The sequence below is a fragment of the Notechis scutatus genome, chromosome 4 (assembly GCF_049901735.1).
Source record: "Notechis scutatus isolate UNSWTSFEM ecotype Mainland chromosome 4, rNotScu1.2, whole genome shotgun sequence".
Taxonomy (NCBI): Eukaryota; Metazoa; Chordata; class Lepidosauria; order Squamata; family Elapidae; genus Notechis; species Notechis scutatus.
In genome coordinates, this window is record NC_142012.1 from 36,237,960 (window position 1) to 36,258,734 (window position 20,775).

The 20,775-nt window shown below is 35.0% G+C and overlaps 1 protein-coding gene across 3 annotated transcripts; it reads right to left on the minus strand.

Moving 5' to 3' along the window:
* Window positions 1-371: 371 nt before the first annotated feature.
* ABHD18 (abhydrolase domain containing 18) lies at window positions 372-20,745 on the minus strand. 3 transcript variants are annotated; one of them, XM_087963149.1, is made up of 14 exons: window positions 20,465-20,745; window positions 19,246-19,290; window positions 15,049-15,153; window positions 14,677-14,761; window positions 12,429-12,529; window positions 12,194-12,272; window positions 12,020-12,106; window positions 11,549-11,574; window positions 10,261-10,399; window positions 7,532-7,621; window positions 6,791-6,892; window positions 3,270-3,639; window positions 1,932-2,094; window positions 372-1,151 (listed from the first exon to the last, which is right to left on the minus strand). In XM_087963149.1, exons 3-14 carry the CDS (start codon window positions 15,138-15,140, stop codon window positions 1,100-1,102), a joined length of 1,386 nt encoding a protein of 461 aa, XP_087819275.1. In that variant the 5' UTR covers window positions 15,141-15,153; window positions 19,246-19,290; window positions 20,465-20,745; the 3' UTR covers window positions 372-1,099. The 3 variants fall into 3 exon arrangements, with proteins under 3 accessions (XP_087819275.1, XP_087819276.1, XP_087819277.1); XM_087963150.1 differs by lacking the exons at window positions 12,194-12,272; window positions 12,429-12,529; window positions 14,677-14,761; ... (1 more) ...; window positions 19,246-19,290; window positions 20,465-20,745 and having other exon boundaries at window positions 10,261-10,404; XM_087963151.1 differs by lacking the exons at window positions 11,549-11,574; window positions 12,020-12,106; window positions 12,194-12,272; ... (3 more) ...; window positions 19,246-19,290; window positions 20,465-20,745 and adding an exon at window positions 10,983-11,017.
* Between the last annotated feature and the right edge of the window lie 30 nt (window positions 20,746-20,775).

Genomic DNA, 20,775 nt, shown 5'->3' on the forward strand with positions numbered 1-20,775 from the left:
AATAACCAGAATAATTGGCAAGATTTCCACAAATAATCAAGTTTAAGTTTCTCAATCCCCTCTCTCCCAATGCTTTCTAAAAGCAACAGTAGTATATAGTTTTTTTTATAGTTTTAGTAATACATAGAATTTTCTAGTCATCTTTTAAGGCCAGATTTATATAAAGCACATAGCAGTCTTAAGTGTTAATGAAAGTGAGGTACAATATCTAGGTCCTTTTGCATAAGGTAGGGTTGCAATGGGTAGCAATATACTTAACTTTAAATTCCAATTATAAAAAGTTCTAAAGTTTTACAGAAGCAATGTTATGCAATGAATTTTGAATTTTTGTAAGAAAACTACTGCAAAAGTTTATAGAACAGAAACAAGAAACTGTAACAATCTCTTTTATTAGTATGCAACATGTAGTTTTTAAAAATATATTCAAGGACGTATTAAAATATTTATACATGCAACATTTACAGAAACTCCAATTTTATTCCAATTCTTGTGGTTCAAGAAGATGTGTATCTTTTCTTTGTCTTTTTTAAGGCACAGATTATTGCTATCATTTATGTTATATGAACATAGTAATAAAATGAAAAATAGACTACAGGAAAATTAGTTAAGTACACTAAATTTACTCATCAAACTAAAGTAGAAAAAAATTAACTCTTGCACATGATTATAATTCAAACAACAATATAGAATATTTTAAGAGATTGGGACGGGGACTTTCAATATACTAAACCTAATTTATATATATTTTTCCTTTAGGAGCTAGTATTATATTGCTGTAACACAATACTATTTCTTTGGCTCTTTATATATAGTGAAAAACAAGTGTGCAAGTTGAAATTTAAAGAGTTGGCAATATTTGAATTGGTCTCTCTTCTATGGGTGTATAAACTTTCCAAATATTTATTTTTAATCAAAGCATATTTTGCAGATGCAAGACACCAATATTGACAAATTTTGCTAAAATCACTTTAGCACCACAAATCTAACTTTAAAAAGTTACATTTGATTACAGTCGTTTTAGGTTGATTCTATTCAAGAAGTTAATATCAAGATCCACACAAGAAAGTGAAAGTACATGAAACAATTTAACAGAATAGGACTACGCCAAATATTTCTGAACAAAACGTTCAAATGCGTCATATATGGCTTGCCTAAAAGAAAAAAAAAAGAAAATTAATTGTACTAATGTCATTTAGATATTGATTCCAATAAGGCTTTATTATTTTAAAAGTTCAACTTGCTGTCACTATAAACTGTAACTTCATTATCAGATTTTCATGTACAAATTACAATTCTACTTGCAAGATGGTTTATGCACTTTAATATTAAGTACCAAACTGAGCTTTACCCCTAAAACTAACTGTAGAATGTCATAAAACATTTTGTATGGTCAATTGATGATGCTTGACTTGCTGTTTGACAGTTTGACATGGGTTGTTTTCAAGCAGATACATCTCAGATTATCTTCCTGGTTTTAAAGAACCTTTCCAATACACCAGGAGCTCTGCCACTGTTGAAACCATGGAGGAATCTGATATGGAAATATCTCTGAAGTGATGACCCAACAGGTCATGTATTATGTAGCAGAAACTAAAACCTAAAAGTCCATTTTCAATTATATCTCCATCTAGACCCCGTGGATCCTTGGGGATATCCTACTTCCTGCATAATGACTTACAGAATGCCAGTTCATGGGGATGTAAGGAGGCTTTCTTTGTTAAGGCATGTACTTTGTAGTATCAAAAGTCTCTACACAGATGTGTATAAAGTATTTTAAAAAATACTGTTAGAGCTATTAAGGCTCTGGAGTTTATTTTGTAATTAATTATGTTAAACTGATTTTGAACATTTAAATAAGCAGTATACAAATAATTTAAATGATTCAAGCAGTAGCTACACTTGATTTTCAGTGCTTACTTTGAATGACTAACCTGAATAATCCTTGTTTGAAGAGATAAGCACTAACATGACCTCCATTCAAGTATCTGATTTCACATCCTGGCCAAATTTCTTGAAGGCTACGCACTCCAGTTCTTGGAATATAGGCATCTTCCTTAGCTTGGATAACTATGATCAATGTGGGGTCAACTGGAACTGAGAAAAACAATTTATTTGAAGATAAATTTATTAACATTAGATTTAATGTTACGTTAGAAATATTTGTTGCATTATAAAATAATTCAATTAACACTCATAAGTACACCAACAGGTGGCAATATAACATTAATAATAGCATAAAGGCTGCCAACAGCTTAGATTTGTATATAGAAGTATTAGGAAGTGTGAATCAGAAAAGATTTTAACACTAACATTTCTGAAATTAAACCAGTTTTCTTGCTACTGCAGAAATAAGTCTTTATATTCCATGAAGTATTAGAATAGGGCTAATGGAGAAATTGAATAAGCAGAGACCCTACAAACTGCCCTGATTTATTCAATTATAATTTCACTTGCAATAGTAATTACATTTATGTAAAAATTAAATATAATTAAGCATAAATCAAGTTTAGTTTTGAGGTTGTCCTATCACTTGTTTTGGAGTATGGTACGCATGCCATTCAAATGCCATGTTGCAGAAAAATGTATTCCATCATTTCAACACACTGTAAAATCAGCTGCATAGCTCTGTTAACTTTTTGCTGCTCAAATTTGAAAGCACAACATCAGTGATCTCAACTTTGAATCAGTGGAACTAATAGGCCCCAACTTCACTTCCTGGGATATTATCCACTCAGTATTATTTTCTCCCAAGCTCTGCCTTTGTATGTTCAAACCTTCCAAATTGCTTAATTATTTAAAAAAACTGCAATGCTGAAATTCATCCTGCATTTAATCTTATTTAAAAGAAATCTAAATTTCTTTAAGATTTCTTTAGGTGGTCAAAGCCTAGTATATATAAAAATTAAGTGCTATGCTCTGGTTTTTCTTCAGACTCTATCAATGTAAATGTATATAAATATAATTATTTTGCATTATAATGTAGATTACTATATTATATAGTTAGCAGTTAAAAGAAACTCATTTTTATATATATTAAAAAATGTCTGATGTCACCTACATTGGTGTCTAGAAAGATGTCTACATTTGCTAGAAAGAAATATGAAGAACATAAGAGCAAATTCAAATTATTAGGCATGCACATATGGAAAAGACAATTTAGAAAAAAGTATAATAAAATTAACAGTGCTCAGAGATAGATAATTATTAAATAGGATTATAAATTAATAAATAACATAGAAAATCTAAAATATTCCAAAATTAATATGTACCTGAAAAATTAGCAACATGGGTACATTCATCCATTACTCCTTTCATAAATCGTAATGATTCCCTTTGTAAACTGTCATTTTTTCTACTTATCAGGTGATTTTGTTCATTGGAAAAGTTAGCATTACTGGTGCTGGTTGAAAATATCTGGTTTACGCACTGCATTTTGGGTGCATCTTGCGCCAACAATTCTTCTTTTGAGGAGCTTAGATTGTTTCTATTATGACTAAGGCAGTGACCCACTTCCAAAGAAGGAACTTTGTTTCCGATATCCAAATGCAGAATACCAGAGTTGAGATCCAGACAACTCAAGTTGTCCACACTGCTTGGAGAATTTTTAACAAAATCTTGTCCCATCTTGAATGAATCTGTCTGAATAGAAATATTTATTAAATTGAAATTTGACATATTTTTTAATGTCCTCTTTTCAATCAACATACATCTTACTTGATGTTTTAAAATGTGTAAAAACAAATTTATCTCTTGAATTAGGTACTTCTATATGAATCTTCTTGTCCAAAATATGTGTTCAGTTAAAATACATTTTTATTTTTAAAGAAAACTCAAAGTAGAAGTTAAAAAAAGAAATATAAACATTAATGTTCTCCTACTCTTTCTATTCTTCCTTCTTTTATTAAGAACAATTTATTTTCTATTGTGAATGACCTATCAAAATATATAAACACAAAACAGTACCATGAAATTACTGATAAATTATGATAAATGGCTACCATTCTAATTATATGGAAATATCCTCGTATTGCCAATTGTTTGATTACCGCTTAAAATAAACTGAGGAAAAGGAAGTCTTCAGAAGCTTTATTACAAATTAATAGATTCAAGACTCGACCCTGAAGTGTTCTCCCTGCCATATATTATGAGAAATGTTGGTAACTCATATCAGTCATTTAGTTTTTTTCTAAACTTATTGAGAATAAGTGCTGATACATTTTCAAATACACTACCTAATGAAAGAGATTCATGTGCGGACAACTTTCTAATTGGATTAACTACCATGCACTGAGTGTGTGGGGTTGCCTTTGCAGATGTTTTGAAATCAAACTACTAGTCAAAAGATTCCCCCCACCCCCAGTGCACAGGGCAAAGGGAGGGAAATATCCTTCAGGCTGCAGAAACAAAGCTTGAATCTTCAGGACCTGGGCTTCATTTCTTCAGTGCAGCACAGGAATCCCCTTTTCCACCTGCATAAAGGGAACTCCTGCATTGGGCTGGAGAAATGAAGCCCAGGTCCTGAAGATTCAAGCTTTGTTTCTGCAGCCTGAAGGATATTCCCCTCCCCTTGCCCTGTGCACTGGCCTACGATTCCGGTAGTTTAGCTTCTATTAATGCCCCATTATATACCCCCAACATTAACAATTCCATTGATTCGTGGATACTCTTATATAATTCCCCCGGAAGTCCATCTGGCCCTGAAGTTTTATTACTTCTCTGTTTTTGTATTGCCCTTTTTGGTTCTATCAAAGTTTATTTAATCTCTTTGCTTAATGATCAGGATTCCAGTCCCAATTCTGGTCATAAGTTGAGAACTATTGAGCATTTGTTCCTACTATGTTCAATTAATTTTTTTAAAGAAAAAGATATACCAAGGGTAAGATGCATAATAGAACACTAATGACACCGAAGTGTAAACAATTTTGCTCAGTGTGGATTATGTAATCCCATAATAATCAAAATAATTAGTAACTTCTACTAGCTAAGTGAAAGGGACGGCTCAGTGGCTAAGACGCTGAGCTTGTCGATCAGAAAGGTCAGCAGTTCGGCGATTCGAATCCCTAGCACTGCATAATGGAATGAGCTCCCATTACTTGTTCCAGCTTCTGCCAACCTAGCAGTTCGAAAGCATGTAAAAATGCAAGTAGAAAAATAGGGACCACTTTGGTGGGAAGGTAACAGGGTTTCATATGCCTTTGATGTTTAGTCACATGACCATGGAGACGTCTTCGGACAGTGCTGGCTCTTCGACTTTGTAACGGAGATGAGAACCGCCACCTAGAGTCAGAAACGACTACCACATATGTGCGAGGGGAACCTTTACTAGTAAGTATTTTCATATAAGATGGACCTCATACTAACACTTTCATACAAACAAAAGAAAATGGAAACAATGTCACTGATTTAGCAAAATCCTTTTTATTTGCAACTAATTTTTCTGACAAGCACCTGGCACTATGGATTTAAGGCTGATAACTATTTCTTCAAGTAATTTGTAATATCCCTGTCCTCTTTGTAATTCTACATAGCAATATTTATTGATTTAAATTATTGATTTTTATATGCAACTTCTTGCAGTACTAGATAGCTTACAATAAAACACCTTTCAAATAACCATAAAATAATAAGCGATTGAAAATATCAAAATGTGCTACAGGTAGTTCTTACAACCATTTGTTTAGTGACTGTTTGATATTACAATGGCACTGAAAAAAAGTGATTCATGACCATTTTTTACACTTAAAACTGTTGCAGCATCCCCATTGGTCATGTGATCAAAATTCGGACATTTGTCAACTGGCATGTATTTATGACAGTTGCATTGTCCTCAGGTCCTCAAGTCACCATCTGTAACTTTCCCAGCCGATTTGCGACAAGCAGAGTCCATGAAGGAAGCGAGATTCATTTAACAACGGCAGTGATTTGTTTAACTGTGGCAGAGAAGGTTGTAAAGTGGGGCACAACTCATTTAACAAATATCTTGCTTAGCAAAGGAAATTTTTGCCTCCACTGTGGCTGTATAATTTTATGGAAAGAAGTCTGAGATTCCAGGAGCAAAAAGTTGCAGAAGGAAGATATTGTATTTGGTTCTCATTGTATGTACTCCTATTTCCCCCTGTTCTTTCAATAAAGCATTCAGATCTACGCACATGGTCTGTTTTTTTGGAGGATAGGTGGGTTTAACTGTATGTCAAGCTGCATACAGACTAACGTGTAGTGAGAATGGTACAGACACTATTGCTGAAAATGTCATTCTCTAAATCCCAAACATCCTAATCATCCTCTCTAATACTTCATGTAGTGTGGGGCCAAGTTTAAAGAAACCTCTATCAGAAAAGAACTGATAATTCTCAAGTGGGTTTCTCCAACACCATTTTAATGTGCAAATTACTCACTTCAGTATTTATTTTACTAAAGAGATCTCAAAGGTTTAACAATTTCAACAATGCACGCAGAAATTATCTTTTGTATGACAATTCAAATTCTATTTTCTAAATAGTTATTCTGTAAAAATATATATTCCCTCTTTTCTGACTTTAAAAATTGTAACTAAGCATCTCAGAGATTTTCAAAGATTAAGAACAACTATTTGGGTGGTTGTTACATATAACTGAAAAACAATTTCACAGAAGACTAATACAAAAATGTATTATAATAAAGTTTTGTTAAAAGTTTTATCTACTATTGCATTAAAATAGCTCAAAGAAATTGGAGTAGAGTTATAGTTACAAATTAAACTGCTCTTAGAAATTGTATAGGAGTTATAATTAAAAAAATAATGTATACTCACTCCACAATATTCAAGCATTTGAATTATTTCTTCTTCATAAACACTCTGAGTATAATACTGTTTCTCTAGTTCCCTCCAATTCACTGCCTTGCTCAATACACCCTGAAATTAAAGAGAAAGTCTGATGGATTATACATTGTATGCACTATTTAAGAACCAGTTTTAATTATGCAGGATTTTACTTGTTAAATTCCATCACTTTGCAAATGTTTTTCTGGATTCAATAACAAAGGAAAGGGTCAATAGTCCATGTGATTTCCAAGCAACAAATCCATTCTGAATGAAGGATTTGGTCAGGGATTTTAAACATTTAAAAAAGATCAAAGCTTTTGTGAAATGATGTCATAATCACAAGAAAAAGGAACCTATTTCCATATTACAATTAAAAGTATGTTGTAGATTAGTTTTTTGTCATAACAAAGCACTGATACTATTCAAGGTTTAAATACATGACATACGTTAGGGATGTTCAAATCCTTTGAAAAAAGGACTTAGCAATACATAGTAATGTATATCATGCATCTCTTTGCAATAGTAAAACAACTCAGTTAAACAAATTGGCTAGGTGGGCATGCAATGGAGTCAACTTCTAGCAGTAATCCATTGATTCTAGAAAAAGAATCCACTGATTCTAGAAAAAGAATCCATTGATTCTAGAAAAAGATATGGTTGCTTTAATATTTCAAGCTGAGATGCTTTCAAAGGATTTACATAATTATATACCAACTAAGAATGTATTACCGTAGTAAAAACACCAGAGGCTGTAGACCAGGACAGACAAGGAACTAATGGTAATGGCTTAGGCCAATTAGATACTGCTAATGATGCCATCTGTAAAAAAATAATATTTTTATATTATAATATAATATATAATTTTCAAAAATCAAAACATGAAATGTTTTTCATAAATTGATATGAAAAAATTGCCATAGAATTCATTTTTCAATTTCAGCTAACCATATCTCATATAAAGCCAAACAATAAGATTTGAACAGCATTGTTATTAATGCTTATCAAAGAAATGGATATAGCAATGGATATAGCAGATACTATCTGAAAGTACACTGCTCAAAAAAATAAAGGGAACACAAAATAAGACATCCTAGACCTGAATGAATGAAATATTAAATACTTTGTTCATTACATAGTTGAATGTGCTGACAACAAAATCACACAAAAATTATCAATGGAAATCAAATTTAGCAACCCATAGAGGTCTGGATTTGGAGTTACACTCAAAATTAAAGTGGAAAAAAACACTACAGGCTGATCCAACTTTGATGTAATGTCCTTAAAACAAGTCAAAATGAGGCTCAGTAGTGTGTGTGGCCTCCACGCGCCTGTATGACCTCGCTACAATGCCTGGGCATGCTCCTGATGAGGTGGCGGATGGTCTCCTGAGGGATCTTCTCCAACACCTGGACTGTGGTGCAACGTGGCATTGGTGGATGGAGCGAGACATGATGTCCCAGATGTGCTCAATTGGATTTAGGTCTGGGGAACGGGTGGGCCAGTCCATAGCATCAATGCCTTCATCTTGCAGGAACTGCTGACACACTCCAGCCACATGAGGTCTCGCATTGTCTTGCATTAGGAGGAACCCAGGGCCAACCACACCAACATATGATCTCACAAGGGGTCTGAGGATCTCACCTTGGTACTTAATGGCAGTCAGGCTACCTCTGGTGAGGACATGGAGGGCTGTGCGGCCCCCTAAAGAAATGCCACCCCACACCATTACTGACCCACTGCCAAACTGGTCATGCTGGAGGATGTTGCAGGTAGCAGAACATTCTCCATGGCGTCTCCAGACCCTGTCATGTCTGTCACATGTGCTCAGTGTGAACCTGCTTTCATCTGTGAAGAGCACAGGGCGCCAGTGGCGAATTTGCCAATCTTGGTGTTCTCTGGCAAATGCCAAATGTCCTGCACGGTGTTGGGCTGTGAGCACAACCCCCACCTGTGGATGTCGGGCCCTCATACCACCCTCATGGAATCTGTTTCTGACCGTTTGAGCAGCCACATGCACATTTGTGGCCCGCTGGAGGTCATTTTGCATGGCTTTGGCAGTGCTCCTCCTTGCACAAAGGCGGAGGTAGCGGTCCTGATGCTGGGTTGTTGCCCTCCTACGGCCTCCTCCACGTTTCCTGATGTACTGGCCTGTCTCCTGGTAGCGCTTCCATGCTCTGGACACTACGCTGACAGACACAGCAAACCTTCTTGCCACAGCTTGCATTGATGTGCCATCCTGGATGAGCTGCACTACCTGAGCCACTTGTGTGGGTTGTAGACTCCGTCTCATGCTATCACTAGAGTGAAAGCACCGCCAGCATTCAAAAGTGACCAAACCATCAGCCAGAAAGCATAGGAACTGAGAAGTGGTCTGTGGTCACTACCTGCAGAATCACTCCTTTATTGGGGATGTCTTGCTAACTGCCTATGCTTTCCACCTATTGTCTACTCCATTTGTACAACAGCATGTGACATTGATTGTCAATCAGTGTTGCTACCTAAGTGGACAGTTTGATTTCACAGAAGTGTAATTGACTTGGAGTTACATTGTGTTGTTTAAGTGTTCCCTTTATTTTTTTGAGCAGTGTATAGGAATACAGTACATATTATAAAACTATTGAAGAAATTTATATTCCTGAAATGCATAAAGGTTTACATTTGCTTTCCGAATATCTTTACTAAATGAGTTCCATATGAAAGTTTATGTAAAATCACAAAAGAATGGAATTTCATTTAAATTTAGAACATAGGGATAGTTAGAAAATCTGAATAAGGCTACTCTATGTAATGTTCACATCACAGCAAGACAATTATCACTGGCCGAGTTAAAACTTTAATTTGTGTTTCCTTGACTTCCTAATGCTGTATAAATTACATTCACTTTAATTTGAAAAAAAGATATTAAAATACTATGAATCTATCCTTCCCATGTCAAACTTTTTTTTAATTTCTTGCTATTACATAAACAATAGTCCTTACAAGCTCTGGCAGTATAACTGCAAATGAGCCATATATATATTTAATTTATAATGCTCTTTACTTCTTAAATTGCTTCGTTTAGAATTAGTCTACAAAACCACCCCAGTCCTCACACATTTCTCAATATGAAGTGTTACAATCAGATTTTAGGCATTATGCTGGATATTTTCCATTTAGTGTAGTATGACATGAAAGAACCTAAGCACAATTAGGAATTAAGTTCCCCTTGAGTGAAGATTAGCTTCTGGTGATAACATATAAACATATATGTTATCCTTCCACTTTTTTTGTTACAATACAAAAGTGCTGTTAAATAGTCTTCTTTTTTACAATTTTCCAATCTAGTCTATAGTCTGGAATTTCCAAGTAATCTCCATTCTAGTACATATTTGATTTGATTTTTTTGTGATCAGACAAGTTCAGCTGGGTGCTACCATCTACTTCAATTAAATTATTATTAATTAAAAACTGAAGCTTACGTGTCCTCCCATTGATATGCCAGTCATCCCTAGAGGTCCATATCCTTCTTTTTCCAGCCAATGCAAGAGAGTTGCTGATTCTAGAACAAGAGCTCCTCCCATCACAAATAGGTCAGACACATTTTTTAGACAGGATCTTCTTTCCTCCCAAAGGAAAGAAAAGTAAGCTTCCTTGTTTGAGGAAATATATTAATAGCAAATTCACGTGTATTAATTTATATTATTAAAACAGGTTAAAAGACAATGTGCTACAAATGCTTGTAAACAGCTAATAGACTATGGTTTATTCAAATGAAATGATCTTGCTATCTATTTTTTAGTTGCAAATAACCCAGTAATTTTTAAATGCTGCTGTGAAACACCCATGGATTGTTATCTGTTTTTTACTCATATATGATAAAAGGGGATTAGTTAAAGCAATAATCTAGACCATTCAATACAAGAAAGCCACTTAAACTAGATCTCAAAACAATAATATAATTGCTGTTGATGGATAATAAAATTGTGTTTTCTTCATTTAGATAAAGAACATACTGTATTGACATAGTATTTGTATATGTCAAAAGAAAACACTCTGGACTTTAACTAAATATAATCCATATAGTATTAAGGTACTACAATTCCGAACAACTTTTGTCGTGTTTTCATAGGTAAATTACTATCTTTTCTAAGCAACAGTATTGCATGTTTGTTTTCTATAGGAACAATAAGTTTAACTGTACCTCTTCTAGGTTCTAACAGTGGATAGATCTGGTGTCTGAACAAAATCCAGCATTGTAGAGGAAAGCACAAAAATAATAATTCTTGAAGGTCTGTTTAGAAACTGATTATTTTTGAATTTCTCTAAGTTACCAGTTTATTCAGCAGCAACAGATAGGATATCACATCAAGAACAATCATTTTAAATATTTACTGTGAAATATAGTTCCCACACATTTGAATCATGTCATATTCAGTTGCTGAGTATAAGTAAATTTAGGACAATATATTAAAGCAGAATCCATGTCTGTGATACTGGAGCACTGGTAGGATCTGAAGAATCTCAGATTAAATATTCTGGCAGAAAATACTCAAAGTTAAAATGTTTCACCAAATCATTTCATAGTCAAGCTTCAATAATATATGATCACTGAATTGATGAATTGCAATATTTGCAATTACAATGGCTTGAAAGGTTTTTCCATAACATGATCACATTTTATACATTAGAATAAAATGCATTAGAATTAAAGTTATTTCTACACATTAATAAAAGCTATTATTATAATTATGTAATCATAATACTTACAACTGATCCTTAGGTTTTCTGTACCCATGTATAGACAGGCAAGTTAAAGGAAATATTATTAAATATTTTGACAAGTTAACATTCTGCTTATTTACTATAAATCAAATAAACCTCTTGTTAAAATAGTTACCTTAAGCACATTTAGTCACTGCAGTGATTACTAACCCACTAGGATAGAACATTTAATTTCCTAAATTTACAAATTTAAAAAATGAAGTGTAGGGATTTGCCATAAGGATAGGCTGCAAAATGTCAATACAAGACTCCCAAACTCCAAGTGATTACTACAGCCTACGGTAATTCAGTGAATTTACAAACTGCTTATTTATCTCAGAATCAAACATATTTATGTTTTACACATTTTGATGCAATTCTCCTATTACTATATTGATATCTGAATTCAATAAGTCACTGGATAACACTTTCTCCCTCCTCTGTATTCAAAGGTACAAATACTCAAATAAAAAGGATATAATAGGGGTTTTCTAACAATAATGAAGCCATGCAGGCCTCTTTGATCATTGGACGGGCCATTAAAGTTCGTCGTCTCCAAAAGTACTAAAAATACAGTTTAAATAAAGTTAAATTAAATACTACCACTATAGCTATATTGAGAAACCATTATTGAACAACACTGAAGCTTACATGATCTCCAGTGCCTGCTAAATGAATACAAACAGGTTTGTACTTGCTTTTCCATCTCTTTGGTACTATAAATTGAAACCTGTCAAATGAAAGAAAATAATGAAAAATTATTTATATGAAATAATAATTCTCCTATATCTTGCACATGTGTGCATTTGTATCACTTTATCACTATATTTGGTCCATAACTTATTTAGTTCTATATTTTTAACTTACAGTATATGTTTATTTTTACCTTGCAGTAATTGACTCTGGTGGCATGATATCAGGAACATAATGTGCCAAAGGAGAAATGAAGTGTCCATCAAGAATCTTGCAGTCTGATTGTTCCTCAACCTATAAACAGCATATTTTTACAGTCACTATCAAAGTTTTTATGAAAAAATGAATGTTTTGCTAAACAGAAGTAAACTGTTCACAAAAGCTATGCTAGTTAATAACTAGAGCTAAGCAAGTTCACAAGTATTAATATACAGTATAACTCATTAAGATATTGTAAACCATCTAAATCACACTTTGATGGTATACTACTTTAATTCAAGATATGAATCCTGTCAGTGTTATTTTCTGCCAATTTCTCCCACTCTTTCACAAGCAAATCCCACCTCCACCAATTTAGAAGCAGGAAAAATCTTTCTTGCTTTAGTGGTGATTGAGCTCATGTTGATATAGCATTTTGTTAGTTTGGGTGGGGGCAAGAGAAATTTGGAGGGAAAGGAAATGATTCAGCTTTCAAAATTTAATTTAGGAAAATTTTGTAAGTAGAAGCATTTAATAAGATGCATATCCATAATCATCCTAACTAATGAATAAAGGAGGTTTCTAACAATGGAATAATTTCATGGTAATAGCTAGACTGGTGAATTCAGAGTATCTGTTCAATAGTCACATGGTAATAGAAAGACAGCAGTCATAGGCACTACTGGTTTGGGAGCAATCATACTTTGTACAAAACTGCTGCTTTTGCATAACAATCATAACAGTCAAATCACTGAGGTAAGCAAATATAATTTTTTTTATTGTAGTTGGCTTTAAAATAGTTTAACTACTATTTCATAATAAAAACAATAGCTATAGTGAGTGAAGAAACTCCTAATCAGATTTTCACTTATATTCAGCTGTTTCTTAAAACTATATAATCTCAGAACTACTCTAGCATATTTTAGTTTTCCAAAATTTGTCAACTTTGCAATGATTTGCTGAGCCAAAAGAACGAATTTTCTTTGGAAGGTTAACACTTCTCCAAGTTTCTACTATAGAATTCCCACAGTAGTATAAACTTTCATTGTTTAAACACTACCAGACACCAGGTTTTTAATTTTTTTACAAGCCATTGTTTCTTCTGAATAACCTAATGAGAAATTTAAGTTAACATCGTGTGCCCACAAGTCGGTGTTGACTCTAGTGATGGCTGATTTACGTGCTTGCTTGTGAGCTGCCTGTGTCTTGCAATTATTGCTGGCTTCCCCACTGACTTTGCCTGTTGGAAACTGGCAAAAAGTTGCAAAAACGTCCTCACTTAATAACCTGCTTGTTACCTTAACATTGGCCACAGGAACTGACAGGATTGCTGTTGCTAAGCAATAAAGTCATGTTGTTGGACATGGTACCTTAACCAAATTACCCAGCGACACAGAAATTCTGGTGCCAATTACCATTGTTAATTAAGAACTATCTGTCCCAATATTAATCTTGTACACACAGCAAATATTTTATGTTAATCTGGTGTCATTTTAAAATCAATTTCCAGCAAAGTTTAAGATCAATGAAAATTAATTTGCTTTCTAGTGTCTTGTCCATCAAGGGCAACTTCCCATGAGACAGAAGAAATGTAAGGTAAGATAAACTACAGATGACTGTATTGAAATTGATAAATCTAGATTGGTAACCAGATGTTGTTGTTAGTTGCGAAATCGTGTTTGACCCATGGTGACCCCATGGACAGCGTTCCTCCAGGCCTTCCTGTTCTCTACCATCTTCTGGAGTCCATTTAAGCTCAGGCCTACTGCTTCAGTGACTCCATCCACCTCATTCTCTTCTTCTATTGCCCTAAATCTTTCGCAGCATTAGGCTCTTCTCCAGTGAGTCCTTCCTTCTCATTAGGTGGCCAAAGTATTTGAGTTTCATCTTCAGGATCTGGCCTTCTAAAGAGCAGTCAGGGTTGATCTCCTCTAGGACTGACCGGTTTGAACGCCTTGCAGTCCAAGGGACTCGCAGGAGTCTTCTCCAGCACCATAGTTCAAAGGCCTCAATTCTTTGGCACTCAGCCTTTCATCCATCTTTCACAGTCCATCTTTCACAGCCATGCATTGCAACTGCGAAAGCCATAACTTTGATTATACACACTTTTGTTGGCAGGGTGATGTAACAATGTATACCTTATCAAATACAAGATTTCTTCTCATCAATCCTCAATAGTTCTGTTTTGAATAGTGGTTATGAATAATCAAAATCAATCCATGCATATTGATTCATTTTAGTACCTTATTAATGTGCACAGGATAGTCCCTTGGAACAAGATTTTGACATTTTTCCCTGTTTCCAATAATCTTTCTGAATTCAAATATTCTGTTAAAAATAAGAATTAGTTGCAGATATTAAGAACAAAAAAGACTCCATATAATAATTGTAATTGTCTGTAACAGGTCTAGTGTTACTTTTATTTCACATACATACCCTGTTACTTTTAATGAACTCTACTATAGGAACTTTGTCAATTTTCACATTTTTGCTCAACTATAAGTTATTGTTCTTACAAATAATATAATTGCACTGTTTGCCTTAATTAAGAATAACAAAAATTATTGAGATGGAAAGATCAAATATTTATCTTTAGAAAACTGTTTATAACCTACCTTTTTAAGTCTTCTGGTCTTCCCCATCCTTGAATAAAAAGCTTAGTGAGAAGTAGACGCCTATATAGGACATCTAGCTTGCTCACACCCATTAGCAAAACACATCTAGGAAAAATATATAAATACTCATATCAATAAAAGTATATTGATTTGTTTACGTGAACTGAAACTGTATTCTTTGTCAACATAAAAAGTTAATAGTAAATAAGTGAACACTAAAAGAAAATTATATATATAAGAAAGTGTTTCATCAGTTTTGGGGAGCTGTCAAAGAGGCTAACCCCTCATGGGGTACCATTAGTTCTAAAACTGCTTTAGGCAAGGGAGCCACCTAGGTAACTGACCAATCACACCTTTTCAATCTTAGGAAGAAGGGACTGGCAAACCATTTCCAAAAATGTTTCCAAAATAGAAGGGACTTAACTCTGTATTTATAAGAGTTACTCATGAAGTGTAGTAACAATAAAGAAATGAATTAGATAGCAGAATTTACAAGCATTTATATTTTGTAATTTTTTGACAACACACTTTTTCTGCAGTTACAGCGTAAAAACAAATGTTCAGTTAAAAATTAATCTAAACCAATATACGGCATAACCTGTTCAGCAAATGGGAATAAACTTTAATTGACATAGTGGTTTAATCATGCAGAGTAGGATTACATAAATAAACATCAACCTCTGAACATTGAAAAACTGTAAGAAGCAACATCTTTGCCATAATTCTCTCCAGTAATAGTGTTAGTTCCAAAATTTTGTAGTGGAGATGTCTATGTTATAATTATTCAACCTGTAGAATGATGACAGAGTGCCAGCCTTCCCCTTATAGTATAGTTTTGTTTACTTTTATTGTTACTTCTATTATACACACACACATATACACACTTTGCAGGACGTTAGGAACATAAATACATGCTGGTTGCCTAAGTGCCAAAATTCTGATCGTGGGGATGCTGTACTGGTCATAAATGTGAGGATCTATTGTAAGTCATTTTTTCCACACCACTGTAATTCATATGGTTGTTAAAGGAATAGTCATACCTTAAGGACTATCTGCACAAATTTCCTGCCACCACTTTTAATTGTCTGATCAATTAGGATCAGTCCTTCCTAAGTTTATTTCTCTCACCTTTAAGCCTTGAAGGCTCTTTCATTGTCAGATTGCTTCCTCTTTCCCTTAATCATACATTCCATTATACTGAAATACTCAACTTCTAATAAGTAAATGAAGAAAGCAATTCTTATTTAATTTTGGAATAATATCTAAAGTATAAGTTATTAAACTTTAAAAACTTTACAGTTCTTAAATCACAGATAGAATTAATAATACTGGTAGTTTCATTTCTTTGTTATACAGTTAGTCCTTACGACAACAATTGAACCCAACATTTCTGTTGCTAACTGAGAGAGGTGAAGGACCTTTCCTGCCACAGTTGTTAAGTGAATCATTGCAGTTGTTAACTTAGCAACACAATTGTTAAGTGAATCAGGCTTCCCCATTGACTTTGCTTGTCAGAAGATTGCAAAAGATAATCACGTGATTATGGGATCCTACAGTTGTCATACATGTGAACCAGTTGCCAAGCATCTGAACTTTGATTGTGTAAGTATGGGGATGCTGCAGCAGTTGTAAGTGTAAAAAAAAAAAAACAGTCATGAGACACTTTTTTTTAGTGCTGTTGTAACTTTGAACAGTCACTAAACAAATGGTTGTAAGTCAAAGACTATCTGTACAACTAAAGTGCACTATTTTATTGAGTGGGAGGAACTTTTGACTAACTAAATACCAGTATGATGTTCATCTACATTTATCAGGCAAAGCAAACAACAAAAAGTTATTTTATCCTTTAGTGTGATGTCATTGCTTAGTTAATATTTCACTAGTGCAAATTGCTTTCTTGCAACCATTTCTTTTAAACTGAAATGGTTTACTCTTTACTGAATTTAAACAACCTTTCCCTGTTTCTAATGGAAAAATTTGGAAATCTGATGTAAAAATTAAACTTACAACTTAATTGTTTTATCACATATATAATAACAAATTAAGATTCAGTAACACAAGTAATCCTCAATTTACAATGGCAATTGAGACAGAATTTCCATTGCAAGGTGGTGTGGTCGTAACGCGTGATCACATCACTTAGTGATAGTAATCTTGGCAGACTTGATTGCCATTGTTAACTGAATCTCATGGTCAGTCACTGGACAAGGCAACTTCTTGCTGGCTTCCATCAAACAGATAAATGGGTAAACCAGCAGGAAGTTGCAAGTCCCAGGAAAATAGCTGCTGCTGGATGGCAGTGAGTGCAAGGGAAAGGCAGCAAGGGTTGGGAAGATTGTGTGAGGGTGCCTTGGCTAGGCTTGGGAAAAATGCCCAGGAAGGGAGTGTGTGAGGGAGGTATGGGAAGGATCAGCAAGAAGAGTGGGTGAGCGAGGCTCAGGGACAGCACACATGGGATAAGGAGGGCGTAGGATTGGGGACAATGTGCAGAATATGCAGCAAGCTTAGGGAGGGTTAGGATGAGAATACCTACATATCAGGGTAAGCAAACGTCCAATATGAATTAATAGCTCTGCCCCAAATTCCAGTGCATACATTCTTATGTGACTACAACACTAAGACAAAGACACTACTAAACACACACTGTATTGTGCAGCAAATGCTGTGGACATAGTATACTTGGATTTTAGTAAGGCATTTGACAAATGAGACCACAACCTACTTCTTGGTAAACTAAAAAACTGTGGGATAGACAGCATCACCACCAAATGCATTAATAACTGGCTGACAAACTGCATTCAACATACAGTCCTTAATGAAACTACATCTACATAAGCAATGGGTACCCCAAAGTTCTGTTTTAGGCCCACTACTCTTCAATATCTTTATAAATGATTTAGTTGAGGGAATAGAAACCATCAAATTTGCAGATGACAAGCTGGCAGGAACAGCCAACAACCCACCCCCGAAGACATGCTTAAGATCCAGATGGATCTCGACAGACTTGAACAATGGCTACATTTAACAAAATAAAATTCAGTGAAGAGAAAGTAAGGTTTTACACTTAGGCAAAAAAAAAAAGCTAAATCCACAGATACAAATTAGGTAAAATCTGGCTTTATAACAGTAACTGTGGGAGGGATATTGGAGTCCTATTGGATAGACACCTAAATATGAGCCAACAATGTGCTATAGCTGCCAAAACAGCCAATGCAATTTTAGGTTACATTAACAGAGGGATAGAATCAAGATCATGTGAAGTGTTGCTAACACTTCATACTGTTTGGTAACAATACTGCATCCGGTTTTGACTACCACAATATAAAAAGATGTTGAGACTCTGGAAAGAGCACAAAGAAGAACAACAAAGATTAGGGGACTGGAGGCTAAAACATATGAAGAATGGTTGCAGGAACTGTGTATGTCTAGTGAAAAGAAAGACTAGAGGTAATATGATAGCTATGTTCCAATATTGGAGGGGCTGCCACAAAGAAGAAGAGGTCAACCTATTCTCAAAAGCACCTGAAGGCAGAACAAAAAGCAATGGATGGAAACTAACAAGGAGAGATGCAACATAGAACTAAGATAAATTTCCTGACAATGAGAACAATTAATCAGTTGCCTTTAGAAATTATGTGTGCTTCATCACTGGAGGCTTTTAAGAAGAGACTGGACAGCTATTTATCTGAAATGCTTGAGCAGAAGACGTCCTAGGCCCCTTTCAGCTTTGTTATTCTGAATATATAGAAGCAACTTTAAACATATTTAAACGTTACTGAGTTTTTTGTCTAGTGCTTGCCCGATTACTTGCAGTGCTTGTAAGAAAAACATTTGTAACTTTCTTGGTTGATACTCTTCATGTATAAGGCACTATTACATTATAGTACAGAATAATGTGACACTGAAAAAAAATAGATAAGAATGTTCTATACTGCCATAAGCAGTTTGATAACCACATAAATACAGCCCTAATCATTCTATACTGAGGTAGCAATTTAATTTTAAAAATGGCAAACGAGAAATACATTGTAACAACCTTGAAAACAATGTGATATAAACAATGTTATTTAAATCAGGGAGAAATAAAGATCCTCATTTTTCTACAGAACAAAATACATATCCGAACATTTGTATTTCAAGGTTCTCAGATAGCTGATACTTGTAAAATGCATTTTATACAATATTGTTTGCTCCTACCTGTCAATCTTGATAGTTCAATCCTGTTAAGTATCTTCATTGTATCTGTTGGTTCAAATAATGAGACAAAATCCAAATGTTGCTCGGTGTGTAACTCATGAGACACTATGCTATCTAAGTAATAACAATTAGACATTCTTGGAGTAAATCTTGCAATGTTTTTACATTTATATGTGATATAACTCCTATTGAGTTACTTTTTTAAACGGTTTCAAGCAAATTTAGGTAGCTTGTTTGAGATTAAAAGATTCCCTTAGCTAATTCATTTATGGTAATACCATCATTACTTTGTTCAAATGTAATTCCAATGGGCAAAAATAAAAAGGTATACATAAAAAGAGGTGCCAGCCTGCCCTGTCCATACTTCAGCTTCAACCATAACAACACAAGAGCACACAATAGATACAAACTCAAAGTGAACCGCACCAAACTTGATTGCAGGAAATACGACTTCAGCAATAGAGTGGTCAATGTCTGGAATACTCTACCCGACTCTGTAGTTTCTTCCCCAAACCCCAAAAACTTTAACCTTAGACTGTCTACTATTGACCTCACCCCTTTCCTAAGAGGTCTGTAGGGGGCGTGCATAAGTGCACCAACGTGCCTACCGTCCCTGTCCTATTGTTTCTCTTATTCTTCTTTTATTTTTCTTATATGTACCCATTTCATGTATTCACAACTATGTATACACTTATACTTATTATCTTGTAAACAATTGGCAAATCAAATAAATAAATAAATAAAATAAAAATAAATAAATACATCACTAACCAAATCAACCGCACACTTTGGCAGGCGCCAATACCGCAAGGGTTCAAAAAAATCCACGAAACATCACCTCATAAGCGCGCAATCCACCCCGACTCCCTCCCCACCATTTCACGGCACGTGGCAAGCCCATTCACAAGTCAGCGTACGATCTAATTCACGAAAATGCACAGCAGAGATTTAACATAAAATCCAACAACCGCTTAACAAATTGAGTTTGGCCTGTTTGCAGTCCCTTCTTTTCCTCAGAAAGGCTTGGGAAATAGAATATCATGCTGGAAACACCCTCCCTTCTATGTAAAACCCGCCCTGTCGTTTTACTTTTTTTGAGATCAGGGGTCACCTCAACTGGCTTCTTATTTCTCACAACCGCGACTTTAAGGGACCCACAACCTCAGAAGGCGCCAGACGGGGCATGCCCTGTCCCCTTCGGAAGAAAGAGCGAACCTACGGGAAACACCGGGAGAATCGCCAAGCAGCCCCTTCCCGTAATGCCCTTGCTCTGGGCACTCGTCCCCGCTCTCTCCCGCCGCCTAGCTCCACCATCCACAACGCCAAAGGCAGCCAAGCCAGTTCAACGTCCCTGCAGGCTGAATGAAAAGGGGGCGGAGAAACACGCCGAAGGTCGCCGCTTCCACTTCTCGCGAGAAACCCCACGGCCTCAACGACGGTTTTAAAAAGCGAGGGGCGGGAGGGTGGTGGCTGACTCTACCAATGGCTCTCCCGGCACGTGACTGGAATTACACTCTCCCCGCTTTGTGT